The sequence below is a fragment of the Papaver somniferum genome, chromosome 5, assembly GCF_003573695.1.
Source record: "Papaver somniferum cultivar HN1 chromosome 5, ASM357369v1, whole genome shotgun sequence".
Classification (NCBI taxonomy): domain Eukaryota; kingdom Viridiplantae; phylum Streptophyta; class Magnoliopsida; order Ranunculales; family Papaveraceae; genus Papaver; species Papaver somniferum.
The window spans coordinates 134,958,217-134,981,242 of NC_039362.1; the positions used below are offsets into that span (position 1 = coordinate 134,958,217).

The following is a 23,026-nucleotide window of genomic DNA, read 5'->3' on the forward strand; positions in this document are numbered from 1 at the left end:
ACTTTATCAAAATTACTATTACTTTTATTATCATTTATAATTACTATTATAATATCTTTATTATTAACATTGATGGTTGAACTATTATTCTAACTACTTTTACAAATGTTATTAAGTCCCAAAAATACTATTAACATTTATGTAATTATAATTTGTTTACTTTTCATGTAAGTCAATGTGTTCAGTAAGTTTCTATGTGATTTACAAGATCTATCAATAATACTAATCTCACTATTATTATAGTAATATATTATCTACGCGTACATACTTTTTAGATTAATTATTCTAAAATCCTTATTAGCTAAAGTTATTGGTGTACCCTACAATTTTTTTTACTTCATTACAAACAAACAAATCAATCAATCCAATAATTCTTTTAATTATAGATAGTTTTTAGTGATTAAGATTTATCCCACAACCCAACCCAGTTCTAAACTAATCTAATTCACTAACTGACACTGGCTATTCCTATTGTTTCCCGTATAAGATCTAATAATGAGCTCTGATACCAACACTGTAGCGCCCCCAAAGCTAGTAGCTGACTAACCCAAGAGATTAACTAAATAAAGAGGCACTAATGATCCAAATCATTTACTTAAACATTCAATCAAGAAATCTGCTATAAAACTTAACCCAAAACTAGCCCCGCTCTGAAACAGATATACAAGAATTCCTCTATTGACCATTGCTAGACCAGTCAAATAGTGTTGACGAGCTTGAGGGTCTTTACAATCATACTCATGAAACTCACACAAATATCGTAGAAGTTTTCGCTCCCCAAAAGCTAATCAGTTGAAAATAAACATTGATGCTTCGTTTGATCATTTTTCTGGTAATTTTGGTATTGGTATAATCACATGTTCAAGCTGGGTATCAGAGGCAGACATTTCTGCGGAGGACTAGATGCAGAACAAGCTGAATGCTTGGCCATGAAAGAAGCATTATCGTGAGATAAGAATCTGAACATTGATAACCTGATCTTTGAAGCTGTTGATGGTGGATTTTCGACAAAGGTCAAAATCATAAAATTATGATATTGCATGTTTTTGACTCGGCTTCAGGAATGTATGCGACGATTCAAATTTTATGATCCGTAAACCATTTCACGATCTCTGACTGAGGGAACATTCCTCTCAGAGCTATGATGAATATTGAAAAAGTTGGGGTACAACAACCACACCCAATATTTCGCTTAGCAATATATATGGACAAACTCCAATATACTTTCTAGAGAATCAACTAGACAGTCAGACTCAATCTAGATAAAAAGTATATCAAAGAGTTTATATCTCAATCTCTCGATTTGTTATATACTCAAGCAAATAGAAATCTGTGAGTCTTTATCAAATACTAGAGAGATAACTTGGATGGTACCAAAGACCAATATCCAAGTGTCAATCAATTTAAATCAACAACCAAAAGGTCGGATATTCTAATTGATTGAACAACGCACAACCTGTGATATTTCAATTATATAACAAAATGTAATACGGAAAAGAAATAACACAGACACCAGCATTTTGTTAACGAGGAAACCGCAAATGAAGAAAACCCCCGGGACCTAGTCCGGATTGAACATACATTGTATTAAGCCGCTACAGACACTATCTTACTCCAAACTAACTTCGGTCTGGACTGTAGTTGAACCCCAATCAATCTCACACTGATCCAAGGTACAATTATGCTCCCACGCCTATGATCCCAGCAGGATGCTACGTACTTGATTCCCTTAGCTGATCTCACCCACAACTAAGAGTTTCTACGGCCCAAAGTCGAAGACTTTAATAAACAAATCTGTATCACACAGAGAAGTCTACGGTGATAGATAAATCCGTCTCCCACTAATATACCTATGAGTTTTGTTGCGTCTTTTGATAAATCAAGGTGAACATGAACCAATTGATAAACCAGACTTAAATTCCCGAAGAACAACCTAGTATTATCAATCACCTCATAATAATCCTAATCCACGCAGCGAGAAAAGATATTTTGGAATCACAAACGATAAGACGAAGTGTTTGTGATTACTTTTCTATCTTGCCTATCGGAGATATAAATCTCGAGCCAATTATTACAATCATACTCGTAACGATAGAAGATGCAAGATCAAATCACACAACTACAAGAAAAGTAGTATCGGTCTGGCTTCACAATCCCAATGAAGTCTTTAAGTCGTTAACCTGGTTTTAGAAGAAGAAACCAAAGGTTAAAGGAGAATCGACTCTAGCTATGCAACTAGTATCACATACAAGGTGTGGGGATTAGGTTTCCCAGTTGCTAGAGTTCTCCTTCATATAGTATTTAAAATTAGGGTTTGCAATCAATGTTAGCTTGGTAACAAAGCATTCAATATTCACCGTTAGATGAAAACCTGATTAGATTCAAGCTAATATTTCTCAATCGTTGGATCGAAAACTTAGCTTGTTACACACACATAAAATGTCCAATTTTGGGTTTACGAACCGTTCCCAAACATTAACATTTGTTGGTTCAAAAATGGTTAACCAAATGGTTAGCCATATGATCACTTTCATATCCACCATATTCTTCTTCACCATAACTAGTTCAAATGACTCAAATGAACTAGTTAGAGAGTTGTTCAATTTCTTAGATCTTATGTAACTACACAAGACACAATCGAAGCAAAAACGGTTTCATTCACTGGAATCGGTTCATGAACTTCATATCCACGGTTTGCAAAAGCATTCCTTAGTTTATATAAACATGAGTTCAAGAACAACCGATTTTAGATATAACCTGTTAGAGCATTGCTCGGTCGAACTCGCATGCGTTGCTATCTCAAGCATGTTTATCAATGTTAGTGATCAAAATTATGAGTCTTTATTTCTGGTCTACTATAGCTAAGTCTCGGACTAGGATATAAAGTGTAGTTGAGATCAAGGACTTCATGGCGATTCATCATACAAGAAGAAGAACTACTCAAGGAACCGGTGGAACTTCTCGATAAAAAGGTATGTGAAGACTTGAACTTATCTATCACTCAAAAGTCTATCTATTCTATCTCCTACTTCTTGAGACAAAAAGTCGTATGTTATATATAGACTTTGATTATACACAGTTGGTATTTCGAGCCGAGTATACCTCGCCTATCTATATCTCGAAATATGTGTTGGTAAGCTTTTCACTTCGACCAAGTTTATCTTTACCTAGTGACGAAAGTCATGATGTGTTTCAATCACTTTGAAAATTGCTTTGACGAAGAATGTTTCAATGATTGGAATGAGAGCTTAGATTACATAACCAATGTGGACATAAGTATTGTTGTGGAAACACATTTATTTATAAGTCCTATTCCTTGAACCAAAGTTTGCGAACTTTGTTGATCAAGAGAACCGGAAGAATGGTGTGATCCAAGTCCGCGAACTCAGTCCGCGAACTGCCGAAGTTCTCAAACCCGAGAATTTCTGCTGGAGTTAACAAACTAGTGCGTGAAGCTAAGTCCGCGAACTCATTCCGCGAACCCAGTCCGCGACCGGCGAAGTTCTCATTCCGAGAATTTCTGCTGAAAACTCTGCCCGGTAACTTAAGTCCGCGAACCAAGTCTGCGAACTTAAGAAGGTTATATATCTGAAGATGATTTCTGAACTTAAACTTAAAAAGACTAAGGAATGAAGTTTGCAAACCGTGGCTATAAAAGTTCATGAGCCTATTCGAGTGAATCAAATCATCTTTGCTTCAATTGTGTCTTGTGTAGTTAATAAGAATTCCTTGCAATTGAACAACTCTCTAACTAGTTCATTTGAGTCATGTGAACTAGTTATGGTGAAGAAGAACATGGTTGATATGAAATGCTCATATGGCTAACCTTTTGGTTAACTATTATTGAACCAACAAGTGCATACGTTTCGGTACGGTTAACAAACCTAGAAGCGTGCATTTCAATTGTGTGTAACAAACTAAGTTTTCGATCTAACGGTTGAGAAATGTTATCTTGAATCTAAATCAGGTTTTCCTCTAACAGTAGATATTGATTGCTTTGTTACGAACTTAACTTATTGGCAAACCCTTGAAAGACTATATAAGGGGACATCTAGCATCAATGCAAAACTACTCCCCACACCTTACGTGTGATACTAGTTTGCATGCTAGAGTCGGTTCTCCTTTAACCTTTGGTTTTCTTCTTCTAAAACCAGGTTAACGACTTAAAGACTTCATTGGGATTGTGAAGCCAGACCGAGACTACTTTATCGTAGTTGTGTGATTTGATCTTGCATCTTCTATCATACGAGTACAATCATATTGATTGGCTTGAGATTGATATCTCCAATAGGAAAGATATAAAAAGTAATCACAAACATCTTCGTCTCATCGTTTGTGATTGCGCAACATCTTGTTTCGCTACCATACGATAAGATTGTTGTGAGGTGATTGATAACTCTAGGATGTTCTTCGGGAATATAAGACCGGATTATAAATTGGTTCCTGTTCACCTTGATTACTATCAAAAGACGAAACAAAACCTTTTAGGGTTTATCTGTGAGAGACAGACTAATCCTTCGATAGACTTGTCTGTGTGAGACAGATTTGTTTGTCATCAAGTCTTCGAATTTGGGTCGTAGCAACTCTTAGTTGTGGGTGAGATCATCTAAGGGAATCAAGTGCGCAGTATCCTGCTGGGATCAGAGGCGTAGGGAGTACAATTGTACCTTGAATCAGTGGGAGACTGATTGGGATTCAACTACAGTCCAGTCTGAAGTTAGCTTGGAGTAGGCTAGTGTCTGTAGCGGCTGAATACAGTGTGTGTTCATTCTGGACTAGGTTCCGGGGTTTTTCTGCATTTGCGATTTCCTCGTTAACAAAATTTCTGGTGTTTGTGTTATTTCAGTTTCCGCATTATATTGTTTTATCTTTATAATTGAAATAATACAGGTTGTGTGTTAGATCATCAATTAGAGTAATCCAACCTTTGGTTGTTGATTGTCATTGATTGATCCTCGGATATTGGTCTTTGGTACCATCCGATTTATTCCTTGTATTTGATTAGAACTCGCAGTTCCTGCTTGAGTAAATCAAATCAAGAGAGAGATATAAACTCTTTGATATACTTTTAATCGATTGAGCCTTGTTGATTCTCTTAAAAGTATATTCGAGTTTGTCCATACAGATTGCTAAGTAAAATATTGGGTGGTGTTGTTAGACCCCCGCTTTTGTATAACCTTCTCAAGTTCGCGGACTGGGTTCGCGGACTTAAGCTCACGGAAGGAGTTCACAAACTCCAGCAGAAATTCTCGGGTCGAGAACTTACGCCAGTTCGCGGACTTGGCTCACGCCACATTCCGTTTCTCTTGATCAACAAAGTTCGCAAACTTTGGTTCAAGGATTAAGGACTTATGCATATATGTATTTCCACAACAATGTTTAATATCCTACTAATGGTTATATAATCTAAACTCTCATTTCAATCATTGAAACATTCTCAGAGGACGTTATGTAATCGTTATTCACAGACCATTTTTCGTCAGAGCAATTTTCAAAGTGATTGAAACATAACATGACATTCGTCACTAGGTAAAGATGAATTTGGCTAAAGCGAAAGCTTACCAGCACATATTTCGAGAAATAGATAGGCGAGTTAAACTCGTATCGAAATAGCAAATGTGTATAATGAAAGTCTATACATCAACACGACTTTTGTCTCAAGAGTAGGAGATAGAATAGATAGACTTTTGAGTGACAGATAAGTTCAAGTCTCCACATACCTTTTAGTCGATGAAGATCTACCAGTTCCTTGAGTAGTCCTTTGTATTGTATGATGATTGCCATGGAGTCTTGAGCTCAACTACACTTTTTATCCTAGTCCGAGACCTTTAGCTATGTAGGCTAGAAATCAAGACTTATATTTTTGATCACTAACATTGACAAACATGCTTGAGATAGCAACGCATGCGAGTTCGACCGAACAATACTCTAACAAATATGTTTCTCGAAAGGCCTCTCAGCTGAGCGTCCGATGCTTCACACATTTCATCATCACCTCTACATATAATCAAAATGATTGGGCGGCTCCTAGACATAATGTTTGTTAGAGAGCTTAACGCCTTCAGGACGTCACGCTGCTCGTTGTTCCCTGACTACGTAGAGAGACCATGTATAGAATCTCTTAATGATTGGGCGGTTCCTAGACATAATGTTTGTTAGAGAGCTTAACGCCTTCAGGATGTCACACTGCTCGTTGTTCCCTGACTATACACCCCTCAGAACGAATATGATGCTTAAATTATCTCATATCTCGATTCTGCAAATATATTAATTCTAGCGTGTCATTCATCAAATGAATTCCTAGAAAATAATCTATTTTATATCATTACTCTGTTCCATGGCTAATCCTTACTGGATCCCGTAGATTAATAGATAACCATTTTATCTCATTACTCCGTTCCCTGAATTCTCAGCTGAATTCTATGGATTAGTAATACATACTCAATTAATTTTATTTGTTTCATGACTGATTCTCAGCTGAATTTCATGGATTAGTAATAAATATTCGACAATCGGGCATCTGGGCCACCACCGAGTAAGCCATGTTAGAGCATTGCTCGGTCGAACTCGCAAGCGTTGCTATCTCAAGCTTGTTTGTCAAATTTAGTTGTCAAAACTATGTGTCTTGATTTCTAGTCTACTTATAGCTAAGTCTCGGACTAGGATAGTTAAGTGTAACTGAGCTCCAGACTCCATGGCGATCATCTTACGAAGACGAAGAACTACTCAAGGAACCAGTAGAACTTCATACGACTAAAAGGTATGTGGATACTTGAACTTATCTATCACTCAAACTGATTTTGTACAATTGTGTCTATGAATAAAGACCTAAGCAATTTAAAAACTATTCAAAAGTCTATCTACTCTATCTCCTACTCTTGAGACAAAAGTCGTATAAGTATGATAGTTTTCATACATACACATTTGCTATTTCGAGCCGAGTTTACTCGCCTATCTTTTTCTCGAAATATGTATTGGTAAGCTTTCGCTTTAACCATTTTTCATCTTTACCCGTGACGAAAGTCATGGTAACGTTTCAATCTTGAAAATGGCTTTGATGACGACAGTTGTGAATAATGACTATTATAACATTATAGAAGAATATTTCAATGATTGAAATGTAGAGTTGAGATTACCATCTATGGATATAAGCATAAATAGTGTGTTCACACATTAGTGTATAAATCCATGTATCGGAAACTAAGTGTGCGCATATGTGTGCATACGGTATTGGTGAAGGAGACATGTTGGGTATGCGTACCCGTACGCGTACTGGCGGAACTTTTCCTCCCGGAAAATTCTGTTGATTTGGAGTTTATGAACTCATAAACCATTCACCTTAGGTATGCGTACCTGTACGCGTACTGGCGGAACTTTTCTACCCGAAAACATTCTGCTGATTTTGGAAACCAAAACCAACTCAAATCTGGTAGCTCAGGTACGCATACCCGTATGCGTACCCAAGCTGGTTATTTCTCAAATCGATAGTTCATGAACTTAAAAACAATAAATTATAAGGAATGCAATCTTTGCAAACCGTGGCAATATTGTTCATGAATTAAATCAAATGAATCAAACCGATTTTGTTTTAATTGTGTCTATGAATAAAGACCTAAGCAATTGAACAACTCTTCAACTAGTTCTTATGATTCATTTGAACTAGTTATGAGAAAGATGAATACGGTTAATATGTAAGTGCTCATATGGGTAACCATTGGTTAACTATTTGTGAACCAACTAAGTGTACACGTTTAGGTACGGTTACTCAAATCTAAATGAAATACATTTCATTTGTGTGTGACAAGCTAAGTTTCGATCTAACGGTTGAAAGATATTAGCTTGTATCTAATCAGGTTTTCATCTAACGCTGAATATTGAATGCTTTGTTACTAAGCTAACATAGATTGCAAACCCTGATTTGAAAACTATATAAGGGAGAACTCTAGCAACTGGAAAAACTAATCCACACACCTCCTGTGTGATACTAGTTGGTTTTGCTAGAGTCGATTCTCCTTTAACCTTAGGTTTCTTCTAGAGACCCTGTAGGTTAACGATTTAAAGACTTCATTGGGATTGTGAAGCCAGACGAAACTACTTCTCTTGTAGTTGAGCAATATGATTTTGCAATTTTCTATCGTACGAGTTCATTTAAATAATTGACTTGATATTATATCTCCGATAGGGAAAGATAAAAAGAAATCACAAACATCTTCGTCTCATCGTTTGTGATTCCACAATATCTTGTTTCGCTACCATACGATTAAGATTATTGTGAGGTGATTGATAACTCTAGGCCGTTCTTCGAGAATATAAGTCCGGGTTATCAATTAGTTCCTGTTCACCTTGATTTCTATCAAAAGACGGAACAAACTTTTAGGTTTATCTGTGGGAGACAGGTTTATCTATTATCCTAGACTTTTCTGTGTGATACAGATTTGTTTATTCAAGTCTTCGACTTTGGGTCGTAGCAACTCCTGGTTGTGGGTGAGATCATCTAAGGGAATCAAGTGCGTAGCATCCTGCTGGGATCAGAGACGTAAGGAGCGCAATTGTACCTTGAATCAGTGTGAGATTGATTGGGGTTCAACTACAATCCAGACCGAAGGTAGTTTGTAGTAGGCTAGTGTCTGTAGCGGCTTAATACAGTGTGGTGTTCCATCTGGACTAGGTCCCGGGGTTTTTCTGCATTTGCGGTTTCCTCGTTAACAAAACTTCGGGTGTCTGTGTTATTTCTATTCCGCATTATATTTTGTTATATAATTGAAATATCACAGGTTGCGTGTTGAATCGATCAATTGGGAAATCCCACCTTTGGTTGTTGATTGAAATTGATTGATCCTTGAACATTGGTCTTTGGTACCGTTAAAGTGTTCTCTCTTGTATTCAATTAGACTCACAGATTTCTATTTGCTTGAGTAAGTATTGAATCGAGAAAGTGAGATATAACTCTTTGATATACTTTTATTAAGATTGAGTCTGACTTCTAATTGATTCTATTAAAAGCATATTGGAGTTAGTCCATACATATTGCTAAGCGAAATATTGGGTGTGGTTGTTGTACCCCCGCATTTTCAAGCTCCGAGAAAACGGTGCGAGTGTACTTAGAAAATAATGCACAAACGAGCACCCGAACGCACGATCGAGCATTCGAAAATATGGACAAACGAGGAAACTTGTTCAAAATGGTCAGGAAAATAATAAAGAGGCGCATAAGGGGATCGGGCCCACCGGCCGACCGGTCATGCCGCCGTGGCCGGTCCCGCACCTATATAACTTATTTTACATTTTTTTTTTTTATTTTTCCCTCATCTCATGAAGAGTCCTTCATTTGAGCAAAGTCCCTCGTTTGAGCAAAACCCTTAGTTTCTCCATACTTTCCATCAAATGATGAAAAAATAGTAAAAAATACGGAAAGGTGTCATGGGACGGGGCCACCTAGCCGGCCGACCATGCCATAGCCGTGGCCGGTCCCACACCTTACAATTCCTTATTTTTCATATTATTATTTCCTTCATCTCATGAAACTCCATCGTTTGAGCGAAAACCCTAGTTTTTCAATATTTTCTCAAATATTGCTCAAACCATGAAAAAGCCAAAAAACCAAATGGTCACATGACCGACTAGGCTTCTCACATCAAAAATTAAAATATTAATGGTCGCAACCTGTATTATTTCAATTATATAAAAAATATAATGCGGAAAAGAAATAACACAGACACTAGAAATTTTGTTAAGGAGGAAACCGCAAATGCAGAAAAACCCCGGGACGTAATCCAGATTGAATACACGCTGTATTAAGCCTCCACAGACACTAGCCTACTCCAAGATAACTTCGAACTGGACTATAGTTGAACCCCAATCAGTCTCCCACCGATCCAAGGTACAGTTGTACTCCTACGCCTATGATCCCAGCAGGATACTACGCACTTGATTCCCTTAGATGATCTCACCCACAACCAAAAGTTGCTGCAACCCAAAATCACAGACTTGATAATAAACAGATCTGTTTCACACAGAAAAGTCTATCGAAGGATAAATCTGTCTCCCATAGATAAACCCTAGGTTTTGTTTGGTCTTAAGATATAAAATCAAGGTGAACAGGAACCAATTGATAATCCGGTCTTATATTCCCGAAGAACAACCTAGATTAATCAATCACCTCTCTACAATCCTTCCTGACTACACAAGCGGATTGTCAAGGAATCACAAACAGTGAGACGAAGATGTTTGTGACTTCTTTATCTTGCCTATCTGAGAACTCTCACGATCTCAATTCAATCAATCGATTGTACTCGTACGATAGAAGATGCAAGATCAGATCACACAACTACGATAAAGTAGTATCGGCCTGGCTTCACAATCCCAATGAAGTCTTTAAGTCGTTAACCTGATTTTAGAGAAGAAAATCAAAGGTTAATGGAGATCGACTCTAGCGGGCGCACTAGTAGCACACAGACGTGTGTGGATTAGTTTTTCACAATGCTAGATGTCTCCTTTATATAGCTTTCAAATCAGGGTTTCGCCTTAGGTACAAAGCAATCCTTATTCACCGTTAGATGAAAACCTGATTTAGATTCAAGCTAATATTTCTCAACCGTTAGATCAAAAACTTAGCTTGTCACACACACTTGGGTAGACGTTTACTGGGTTTGTGAAAACCATGCCCAAACATGTACGTGTATGTTGGTTCAATATAGTAACCCAAAAAGGTTAACCATATGATCATTTCATATTAACCTTGTTCTTCTTCACCATAACTAGTTCAATTGACTCAAATGAACTAGTTAAAGAGTTGTTCAATTGCTATGAGATCTTATGTAACTACACAAGACACAATTGAAACAAAGATGATTCGATTCGATTGAATCGGCTCATGAACATTATAGACACGGTTTGCATAAAGCATTCCTTAGTAATTTAATATTTCATGTTCAGAGCACATCTTTAGATCATAACCTCTTAAGTTCACAAACAAGTTCGCGGACTTAAGTTAATCGGTTGAGTTTTCCAAACTCAGCAGAAATTCTCGGAAAGAGAACTTCCGCCAGTTCCCGGACTTAGCACACAAACGAGTTTTGGAAAATCCAGCAGAAATTCTCGGTTGAGAACTTTCGGCAGTTCACGGACTGAGTCTGCGGACTGGGTTCGCGGACTTGGCAAGCCAATTACCCAATCCTCCCGATTTCTCTTGATCAACAAAGTTCGAAAACTTTGGTTCAAGGAATACATGGTTATGTAATCTAAACTCTCATTTCAATCATTGATACATCCTTAGAGGACGCTATGTAGCCGTTATTCACAGACGGATTCACGTCAGAGCAATTCTCAAAGTGATTGATACTTTTCATGACTTTCGTCACTAGGTGAAGATAAACTTGATCAAAGTGAGACGCTTTACCAACACACGATTTCGAGATAAAAGATAAGCAATGAATGCTCATCTCGAAATGTCAAATGTGTATGATCTAGTCTATATAGCATACGACTTTTGTCTCATAAGAAGTAGGAGATAGAATAGATAGACTTTTGAGTGATAGATAAGTTCAAGTCTCCACATACCTTTTTGTTGATGAAGTTCCACGGTTCCTTGTATAGATCTTCGTCGTTGTATGATGAATCTCCATGAATTCCTTGAGCTCAACTACACTTTTCTATCCTAGTCCGAGACTTACCTATGTAGGCTAGAAATCAAGACTCATAGTTTTGATCACTAACATTGACAAACATGCTTGAGATAGCAACGCATGCAAGGTCGACCGAGCTATGCTCTAACATAATTCTCTGCAAATCATAATTTTGAGCAAGTTCAGACACTAATGATTTTATGTTGATCTAGCAATCAACATCCAGATTAATTATATAATATTCGGTCCAGCTATCAATATTTTAATTAATATTTTATTTGCTCATGCTACCAATAATTCATCGAATGAACAATATTTGCTCAGATGCTCGAATATTGAGTCAACTCTCAATATTCAGTAATTTATCGAATGAGCAATATTTGCTCAGATGCTCGAGTATTGATTCAACTATCAATATTCAGTAATCCGTCGAATGAGCAATATTTGTTCAGATGCTCGAATATTGATTCAACTATCAATATTCAGTAATTCGTCGAATGAACAATACTTGCTCAGATGCTCGAATATTGATTCAACTATCGATATTCAGTAATTCGTCGAATGAGCAATATTTGCTCAGATGCTCGAATATTGATTCAACTATCAATATTCAGTAATTTGTCGAATGAGCAATATTTGCTCAGATGCTCGAATATTGATTTAACTATGAATATTCAGTAATTCATCGAATGAGCAATATTTGCTCAGATGCTCTAATATTGATTCAACTATCAATATTCAGTAATTCATCGAATGAGCAATATTTGCTCAGAATATTGATTCAACTATCAATATTCAGTAATTCATCGAATGAGCAATATTTTCTCAGATGCTCGAATATTGATTCAACAATCAATATTCAACAATTCATCATACGAGCAATATTTTCTCACAATATTTTCTCAGACTATCAATATTCATTATGTTGATTCAATTATCAATGTCATTCATTCGAGAACTATACGTCCCAGCAGACATGTTCAATCAATGAATCCTAGAGCATTCGACAATCATGCTCGACTGAACAATACTTAGACTCATCGTCTAATCAAGTCAATGAATGACTAATACATGTCAGCCCTGCAGACTCCATGTTCGTGAGACATCAATCACGTCACATGGGGGATATTAGTTAGGGTTTTTGTCTGGCGGCCTACGGAATGTGTGTTCATACCCGATGAGAAATGTGAGTAAGTCATGCAAGCAGTTGAGGGAGTTAGCAAAGTAGTGGGTGGACAATCAATCAAGTTTCCGCACGTCCTGGAAATGGTTTAACCACGATTTTCACTTTCCCACTCTTTCACTCGAACAACCGTCACACTTACTGGAGATCAATGTGTCCACATTCCAGCAATATAAATAAGTTTCTGAATTCACGATTGAGAACAACACTGGTTAAACAGACAACATTCCATCGTCTAACCACGAATCATCGTGTGAGCAACACTCTCTCAATTGAGCGAACTTATTCATCATTTGCAAGAACCCACAACACATTCACAATCCTTGATCATCATCGATCTCACACACTTCTCAGCTTCCCTCCTACAGATCAACCCTCTTCCCTCTTTGTGACCGAATTGATTCTGGAACGACCATTTCTTGGTTTAGGACGGAGTCCTACAGATTGATCTCTCGAACTCAAAGCACTCCCGCGCAGTGCATCTGTTTGAGGTTAGGCAGTTTTCTCGGTTGAAGAGTCTCCGTCCGCATGGTCGTCTCTCTACTTCCTGAAAAATCAACAAATCGTTTTTCCCCATCAACAGAAGCATACTTTCAAAATTTAGTTAGTTTAATCAATGATGCCACCTCTTTTGTACATTGGATGAACCAAGGAATTGTAGATGAAATAAGGCATCTTCTGTCTAATTGTCTATCTTTTAGTGTGAATCATGTCAAGAGAACATCAGACAATGTTACGCATGTAATAGCAAATAAGGCTAGAATTGACAAATCTTTTTTTGAATTTTGGTGTAACATCCCAGAAGAATTTGGAATCCTCATAAGGGATGATTGGTTTGTCAATCGGAAGTCATGTAACTCCCACTGATGAATGAAGCTATTCTTTGCATAAAAAAAAAAGTTCATCAGTACTTGATTGACTTTGGAGGGTTAGTTATGTACTTGGTTTCGAAAACTACTGATGGTCAGCTTGTATCGTGGCATCTTAAGTTATGTATGGTGATCCTTAGGTTCAGAGAACCATCGAAGCCTTTATCTTATGAAAATATCTAACGACTAGAAAGCCGTCAACAGGACCACCGGCGTATAATGAGTAGAAGTAGAAGGTTCTACGATTTTGCCCCTGCGGGATCAACGGTATGAAGGCGGGCTTACACACCTGAGTATTAAGCCACCTTGTTGGCCCAAATTTGTTCTTAAGACTACACATTTTGGGTGCCGGACATAATAAAATGACAAATATTAGTTAGTTTAATAAAAGAAAATAAAAGCAAAATTGTGTCGATTATACTTTGTGATAAATGTAATCCGTAAATATGTAATTTCTCAAATCGGCTTTGATAGTACGTATTCATTTTAGAAGAAACAAAAGCAAAACTTATATGCGCATGGTAGTTTCTTTGACAGAAAAAAGCAGATTAATTTAGAAAGGAACTGACGGGAGTTACATCAAGAGAACACATAACCGAAACAAGCAATTTGAGACTGTTAAGACCAACATCCCAGTTACAAATGAGAATAGAAAACACGTACCCATCACACAAATTAATACTTTTACTGCGACTATGCCTCCTGGCTACTCTTATTAGGAATTCTTTCCCTTGGATGTTCCACCGGATCCACGTACATAGTACGATAGTTTGTAATCTTTTAAACTCTAATTTTACGCTTCCATGAATTGCCGCATTCTAAATGAGGTGACCATATTGTTTCATTGACGGCATTAATAGGCGGTGCACCACCCCTAAACTTCTTCCACTCCTTGAGGACAGACATTAGATCGATGACCTTAGCATTAATACTGCGACAACAATTCGCATGCACAGTGGAAACTAACTTAATGTCTTTGCTATCTTGACAAAACCCACTAAAATATAATGTATCTAACCACCTTATTTTTAGATTTCTTAAAACTCCCCAATTGAACAAAACCTTTAGGGCATCTTGATCTTTTTTCGCATTAAAATGTGGGTCTTCTTTCATTCTATACCAGGTATTAAATAGAGCGATCGTATTGTTACTTGATTTAACATAGTAAAAGCCAGTGTTTAGTGCTTTACTATTAAAACCCGACCATGGATCTCCATTAAAACCATCACAGCTCATTTGGATGTCATCGGTTTGGTTTAGGTCTTGGTTCCTCAACATCTTAAGCGGGTCTCTTAGCCACATCACATCTGCATCCTGCACCAAATTGTAATAAAATTCGGGATCAAGACTTTTCAAAATCAACTTGAAAATGTCGTTTCACAAAAAGACACTGAATTTCCAACATTTTCACCGTCAATTTCGAAAGTGTCGTATAACTGGCTTATAAGGCACTTTCCAACTATCTTAAAACGGTTTTTTTCCACCGGTGATAGGAGTTAGATCAACCACACATCATGGTGCTAATATAGTGTCCATATACTGAGGTCCATATAGGATTTCTGTGTGAGAAATCTTACCGTGAATATGAAGCTATAGCCGCGTCTAAGCACATCAGCGAGCAACTCAGTTCTTCTCCACATCATGTTTTTAAACTCTTGGGAGTTGTACAACTTTTCCCGGCCAAAATCAACACCTTCGGTAACAAGTCTATAACAGTGAAGTCTTAAGAATTTGCATCGCTCGTAAGAAACTTGATCAACACTAACAAGAAGGAGATGATTGATCAAATATCGAGTGTCTTCACCAAGCCAGAAACTCTGGAGAAATACACTTAACATCGTCATCTCGCCTTCGACATAAGCCTTGTTTATGATGGCTATAATTACTGTTTTGTTATTCCCCGCTGAAGCTTCACGTAGTGCTGTTTCAAGCTCATCTTGAGGTGATAATGCAACCCGAGTAGTCGCTGCAATCTAGATACAGGTGAGAAATATTATTGATACTGCAGAGAAGTACTTGTATATATTAAACAAAAATCTTAATGTATGCACTTGCTGATTAATTACCTCGTTTGAGACCAAATCACACTGCTGATAATACTGAAATGAAGATATTCTTGTTGATATATCCGGCGTCCAAAACAATATACATATCAATCCAATGATAAATATCGATGGTACGACTAAATTTCGAACAACATTTTTGAAATGACCCATGGTTAATAATTAGTAAAATACAAAGTGATTAGCTAGAGTTCATCATTTGGTGATCTAACTTCTTTTGGTTACACTGCTCTCTCTTCAATGGTGCAATGAGAGGATAGTAGCCATTAGAGTGTGTTAGTGCATGAGGTTAATTGCTACTATAACATAAGATGGAGTATATGAAAGGAAAAATGTAAGACCTTGAGCTATAAATTTGGGGTGAAAATTAAGGTTCATGGTGGAAAGTGGGATGTTAGACAGCTTCCTAGAGTACATGGTTGGCATCCAGTTTGGCAGTATCACAATTGGCGATTTTAAAAAATATAAAGACGGGCAATTATATTGAGCAAGTGTTTCTTCACCACAGCTAGCGTTGACATGCATCCTTTCATCACTTCTCATGTCCTGCCTTACGTAATAAAGCGAAAAGTCTTGCTTTTAGGCTAAACAAATATGAAACTTGTATTATTAGCAAGTCGGGCATGTAAGTCCTCTCTGTCTATGGATAAGATCGTCTAAGCCCGTCTCAACCCATAATTTTTCTCGATACTATTTTCCCTAGTCAGGCTAGTAGATAGTACTCTCTCTGTCCCTAGAGTGTGAAAATCTCAATTTGAAAGAACAAAATTGTTCCGATTTTCACGATTCGAGGAATAAAATGGGTATGAAAATCTAATCATAACTCGTTGAATTATCCCAAAATTTAGAAAGGATCTCATGGCACTAACTTTAAAAAAGATACTAGTAGTCCCTAAATGAAAAGTGGTAGCTTCCAGACGTGGGCTCTTGGATCAAACACGTGGTCGGATCGTTCCATGTGAAGAAATCATGGCCAAACTCGTGGTAGGATCGTTAGCCGGTTTAAGCCAGCATATGACCTTAGAGCAACTCCAATGGGCACATCAAACAGCTTGGTTTGGTGATTATACACCCACAGTGGGACTAGCAAACCACCAAAACGGATGAACAAACCCTCAAATAAAAGGTTTTGTACATCGCGTCTCAGATTGAGTCGATCGAAAAAATCTGAGACGACTGGCCCATACAGAGTCGATCCTTGTCTCAATGAAATCTGAGTGTCATTCCACCTTGAGTCGGTCGGTTCCTACTTCCCCGACAACGGCTAGGAACATCTAATGACTATGAATTCTCTTCCTATAAATTGAGTTGATTTCAACTCCAAAATCACACCTACATTGTACGCCAAAAAATTTTCCGAGCAATGGCTCAACCATATATTAATCCAACTGAATTTACGATGGATAACGATTTGTCTCTCTTTCGAAACTACGTCGCTCTATATCCGGCTAGGGGTGCAAAACGACGTCAAAATGGGGTAATGAGTATGAGTTATATCCATAGAATCTTTGATAACTTCTGCAATGATACCGACAACCCCAACAATCGGAATGCGGCTGGGTGGTTTTGCCGAATTGGAGATATAAAAGATGAAGTTGGAGAAATCATAGCTTTGGTTCGGCTAGTTGGTCATTATAGACTGAGGGGTGAGACGAATGATGATGTTGTAATGCAAGCTCTAAAGGAATGGCGAAGATGGACAAAAAGAATTTTTACTTTTGAACCTTGTTATGCAATCTTAAAGGATTTTTTGATATCTTGTTTTGGGCATTGATAAGTACAAATACTGAGAGAAAGTTATAATTTAATTTCTAGATAAATTATTACTGATTACATGTAACAGTTACATTAACTAATATAATTTTGTCTTACAAATATTAAAAATTAAGGATAATTTTAGTTATTCGGCTCCACTCCAGTTCTTGTAATACGTATCCCTTTGCATCAAACTTCCAAATCCACCATAAGTTCCCGCAGATTGGGATCCTTGAGCATCATCTCCTCCCCCACTTTGGTTTCCCAACCATAGACATGAAGGATCAATTGGAGACCCATCAAAGTTTAATGATCTCCTATAATCTTGATAACCTTTGGGACCTTCTTAACTTTCATGGTGATATGGAGATTGTTGAACTTGACGAACTGTAGATCCTTGCGCTGGATGATATGGAGATAATGGCACATCATATACTTGTGTTTCTCGCACTACATCATGGGAGGATGGAGTTATTGTACGCTGAGAAAAATTAGGACCGAAGTTCAATGTATCCCCTAACGCGCGCAATTGTTGGACATAAATACGTCTAGTTTCCATATCTCTTAACTCCATTTGATTCAATTATTCGATCAATTTTTCTTGAGTTGCCGAAGTGCTTGTATAAGAATTAGGTCGCTCGAGACATTGCGACACAATCAGAAGAATTTGACGCTCTTCGGCAAGATTAAAAGTCTCAAGCTCGCAACTCAACGATGGCAAATCAGAGTCGATGAGGAAGAAGATCTCGTTTTTCGTCGAGTCGAAGAAGATGAAGGTCTCGTTGTAGGATAACTGGTGAAATTTGGAATCACTGGTGGTACATGTGTTGGAGCATCCAAATTCGGTAATGCTCTTCCTATTGCGAGTAAATCCATACCATAAATGTGTAAAACTTCGCTAAGAATTATCGGCTCTGTAACACTCTTATACCATAGGTATCCTGATATGTAAGGGTATGACCCTGCTAAAGATACATAATCATCGGCTCTAAGTATTTCGACCCGTACACGGTAGATATTCTCGGAGGACTGAGTGGCACTCCCACTCGACTAACCAACTGTCTAGCACATCTCTCCCCCTAAAAATAAACACCAATGTTACTGACAGGACTATACAACACCATGCGCTGGAGTGAAAAGTTTTGTATCCTTCCGACCGTCTCAGTGTTGTATTCTTCAAAATCTATATACGGCCTCCAAATAACATTTTTTTTGTTCCTCATCGATATTTGGGACCTCCACACATAAATGTTATCCCTATCATTCTTATGTTGTCTTTGCTGCCAATTATCACCTTCATACCTTACCATCATTGGCCAAAATTTCGTCGTGTAGGCGAAAAATCTTGGTACACCAATGTTTAACCAACAAGGATGCCCCAACAACCTTCAATATTTCACCCCCCACGGCATGCGAGATCGAGACAAATGTATAATTCAGCTAATATAGCGGACCCCCAATCATAATTGGCAACCTTTTCCATATCTTGCAACGCCTCTAGCCATCCCACTTGAGTACTTGAGTTTGAGCTTGGAAAAAAACATGAACCGAGTATCCATAAAATAAATACGTTAGCAATTTATGTATCTTTAGCAGGGTCATACCCTTCCATATCAGGATCGTTACCACCATGCAATTCGTTGACTATAAATTCCTTTAAACCGGAATTATTAATTCCGCCACCTCTTAAAGCTAAATGATTTCGTTATATTGTTACTTGGAAGTACAATGGAAGTGCATCTTTGTACCGTTGTTCGGCTCACCAACTATCTTGGTCAAATGCAGGATCATCTCCCGCTCCAGAAGGTATCCCAAGTAGGAAATACAAACCTAATATTGGTGTTATACCTAAAAATAAAAAAAAATAGTTTATTTCATTTGTAATACTCGTATTGATTGCATAAATATAAATCAAAAGATAAAACATACCTATTTCGAAGTCATGAAAATGAAACGTGTGTGTAATATACCACCAACGCTCTATCAATATACCCACCAGTTTGGGCGAATTTTTATGCGCTTTGATATGGTACAAAGTAAACCAGGGAAATCGATCGACAAATTTTTTAACACCACGAGGAAGTTGGTCATAAACTTTATGAACTTCGTACCAACCACCTCTTGTTATCTGTAAAGAACTATACCGCTCAACCTTTGTCGACATATGACCTTCACTAATTGCTAATTCTGGACATGAGAGCAGCCGGGCATGATTATCTTCCTACGCATCTGGTCCTCTCCCTGGTAAAATTTCACTTTGTTTATTTTTAGGTGGTTTTCTATATCTTTTTCGAATTAAATCTTGAGATCGAGGAGCCATGGTAATTAAATGGGTGTTACATTTGTGTTTGGAAAGCTGTATAAAAGATTGAATTTTTGTTGAAAAGATGTATAGAAGATTGGATTTGAGTTGAAGAGATGCAGAGAAGATTGGATTTGAGTAATATTATGTAGAAAAGAAAAGAAATTGTTGTGAGTAGAGAAGATTGAAGTTAAGTTGAATTTATAAGGAGTTGGAAATGTGGCCGTTTTTTTGCAGTTGAAAATTTACCATTGTCGAGCCACATTGAGACAAGGCTCGTCTCAACTGGAACCGAGGCTCGTCTCAGTTGGGGCTGATTCTCGGTTCAGTTGGAGCCGATCGTTTCAAAGTGCAACGGTCGAATTTCTTTATCTCGATAAACCCCTTGTCCACTGCCCAGAGTTAACTTTGACCATCCACATGGCCTGCCAAACTGAGAAATTAGATGTGTCCCATTGGACTTGCTCTTAGATGCAAAAGCTGATCATTTTCGGGGCCCTATGTTTTTTTTTTTTTTTTTTGAAGTATGAGAAACAGAAAGAACAAACCTAGATTGCTATTACACGTGGATATCTTGTACCCACCACATAGTCATTTGATAGAATTTGGTTAAGAAATCGTGCAATTGCCTAGTCTCATATTGTTTTTGATAAGTTTCCGGCTTGGTTTCCATCCGCTGCATAATTTTCCAGGTCAGGGCCCTATGTTGTGACTCTTCTTATTTATTAAAGGAGAGTTAAAAAAAACTTCTATTAAAATAAATTTTTGTGTAGATTGATGATGAATAGAGAGAAATTACCAATAAATAACCAGACTTATGAGCTCCCAAATTCCAAAAGAAAAAAGATAAGAAGATTGTCATTTTGTGAAAAAGTGGGGGTACAACAACCTCACCCAATATTTTGCTTAGCAATCTGTATGGACTAACTCTAATGTACTTTTAAGAGAATCAACTAGACAGTCAGACTCAATCTTAAGAAAAGTATATCAAAGAGTTATATCTCAATTTCTCGATTCAACACTTACTCAAGAAAATAGCAATCTGCGAGTCTAATTGAATACAAGAGAAATTAACTTGAACGGTACCAAAGACCAATGTTTAAGGATCAATCAATTTCAATCAACAACCAAAGGTTGGATTTACCATTGATCAATTCAACGCACAACCTGTGACCTAGTCCAGATTGAACACACACTGTATTAAGCCGCAAATGCATAAAAACCCCGGGACCTGGTCCAGATTGAACACACACTGTATTAAGCCACTACAGACATTAGCCTACTACAAACTAACTTCGGTATGGATTGTAGTTGAACCCTAATCAATCTCACACTGATCCAAGGTACAGTTGCGCTCCTTACGTCTCTGATCCCAGCAGGATACTACGCACTTGATTCCCTTAGCTGATCTCACCCACAACTAAGAGTTGCTACGACCCAAAGTCGAAGACTTTAACAAAAAAATCTCTATCACACATAAAAGTCTACAAGAATAGATAAATATGTCTACAGAAAAGTCTACAGGAAAGTCTACAGGAATAGATAAATCTGTATCACACAGAAAAGTCTACAGAAATAGATAAATCTGTCTCCCACAGAAATACCTACGAGTTTTGTTCCGTCTTTTGATAAATCAAGGTGAACAGGAACCAATTGATCAGACTTATATTCCCGAAGAACAACCTAGAAATATAAAAATCACCTCACAATAATCTTAATCGACTAGCAAAACAAGATATTGTGGAATCACAAACGATGAGACGAAGATGTTTGTGACTACTTTTCTGTCTTTCCTATTGGAGAAATTAATCTCAAGCCAATCTTACGATTGCACTCAATCACGATAGAAACAGCAAGAACAGATCAAGCAACTACAAAGAAAATTGTTGGGTCTGGCTTCACAATCCCAATGAAGACTTCAAGTCGTTAACCTACAGGGTCGGTAGAAACCTAAGGTTAAAGGATAATCGACTCTAGCTTATACAACTAGTATCACACAGGAGGTGTGGGGATTAGGTTTCCCAGTTGCTGCAGTTCTCCTTTATATAGTCTCCAAATCAGGGTTTACAATCAATGCTACCTTGGTAACAAAGCATTCAATATTCATTGTTAGATGAAAACCTGATTAGATTCAAGCTAATATCTTTCAACCGTTAGGTCGAACTTAGCTTGTTATACACAAATGAAATGCACGTTCATTTAGGTTTATGTAACCGTACCTAAATGTGTACACCTAGTTGGTTCAACAGTAATTATTCTTATATAAACTAAGGATTTCAAATTGCAAACCGTGGCTATATAGTTCATGAACCGATTCGAGCGAATCAAATCGTTTTTTCTTCGATTGTGTCTTGTGTAGTTACATAAGATTTCCTTGCAATTGACCAACTCAATAACTAGTTCATTTGAGTCACTTGAACTATTTATGGTGAAGAAGAATATGGTTGATATGAAAGTGATCATATGGATAACCATTTGGTTGAATATTGTTGAACCAACAAATGTACAAGTTTGGGTACGGTTAAACAAGCCTAGAAACGTGCATTTCATTTGTGTGTACCAAGCTAGTTTTCGATCTAACGGTTTAAAGATATTAGCTTGACTCTAATCAGGTTTTCATCTAACGATGAATATTGAATGCTTTGTTACCAAGCTAACATTAATTGCAAACCCTGATTTGAAAGACTATATAAGAGAGAACTCTAGCAACTGGGAAATATAATCCCCACACCTTCTGTGTGATACTAGTTGTGCTAAGCTAGAGTCGATTCTCCTTTAACCTTTGGTTTCTTCTTCTAAACCAGGTTAACGACTTAAAGACTTTATTGGGATTGTGAAGCCAGACCGATACTACTTTCTTGTAGTTGTGTGATCTGATCTTGTTGTTTCTATCGTACGAGTACAATTCTTATAATTGGCTTGATATTGATATCTCCGATATGCTAGATATAAAATAAATCACAAACACTTCGTCTCATCGTTTGTGATTCCGCAATATCTTTTTTCGCTGGGTCGATTAAGATTATTGTGAGGTGATTGATAATACTAGGTTGTTCTTCGGGAATATAAGTCCGGGTTATCAATTGGTTCCTGTTCACCTTGATTTATCAAAAGACTGAACAAAACTCGTAGGTATATTCGTGGGAGACGGATTTATCTATTACCGTAGACTTTTCTGTGTGATACATATTTTTTTATTAAAGTCCTCGACTTTGGGTCGTAGCAACTCT

General features: G+C 37.4%; 1 protein-coding gene across 1 annotated transcript; it reads right to left on the minus strand.

Annotated features, from left to right (window-relative positions):
- Positions 1-14,224: 14,224 nt before the first annotated feature.
- Positions 14,225-16,011, minus strand: LOC113277840 (uncharacterized protein At1g28695-like). Its single transcript, XM_026526819.1, has 3 exons — positions 15,743-16,011; positions 15,254-15,649; positions 14,225-14,990 (listed from the first exon to the last, which is right to left on the minus strand). Exons 1-3 carry the CDS (start codon positions 15,890-15,892, stop codon positions 14,457-14,459), a joined length of 1,080 nt encoding a protein of 359 aa, XP_026382604.1. The 5' UTR covers positions 15,893-16,011; the 3' UTR covers positions 14,225-14,456.
- Between the last annotated feature and the right edge of the window lie 7,015 nt (positions 16,012-23,026).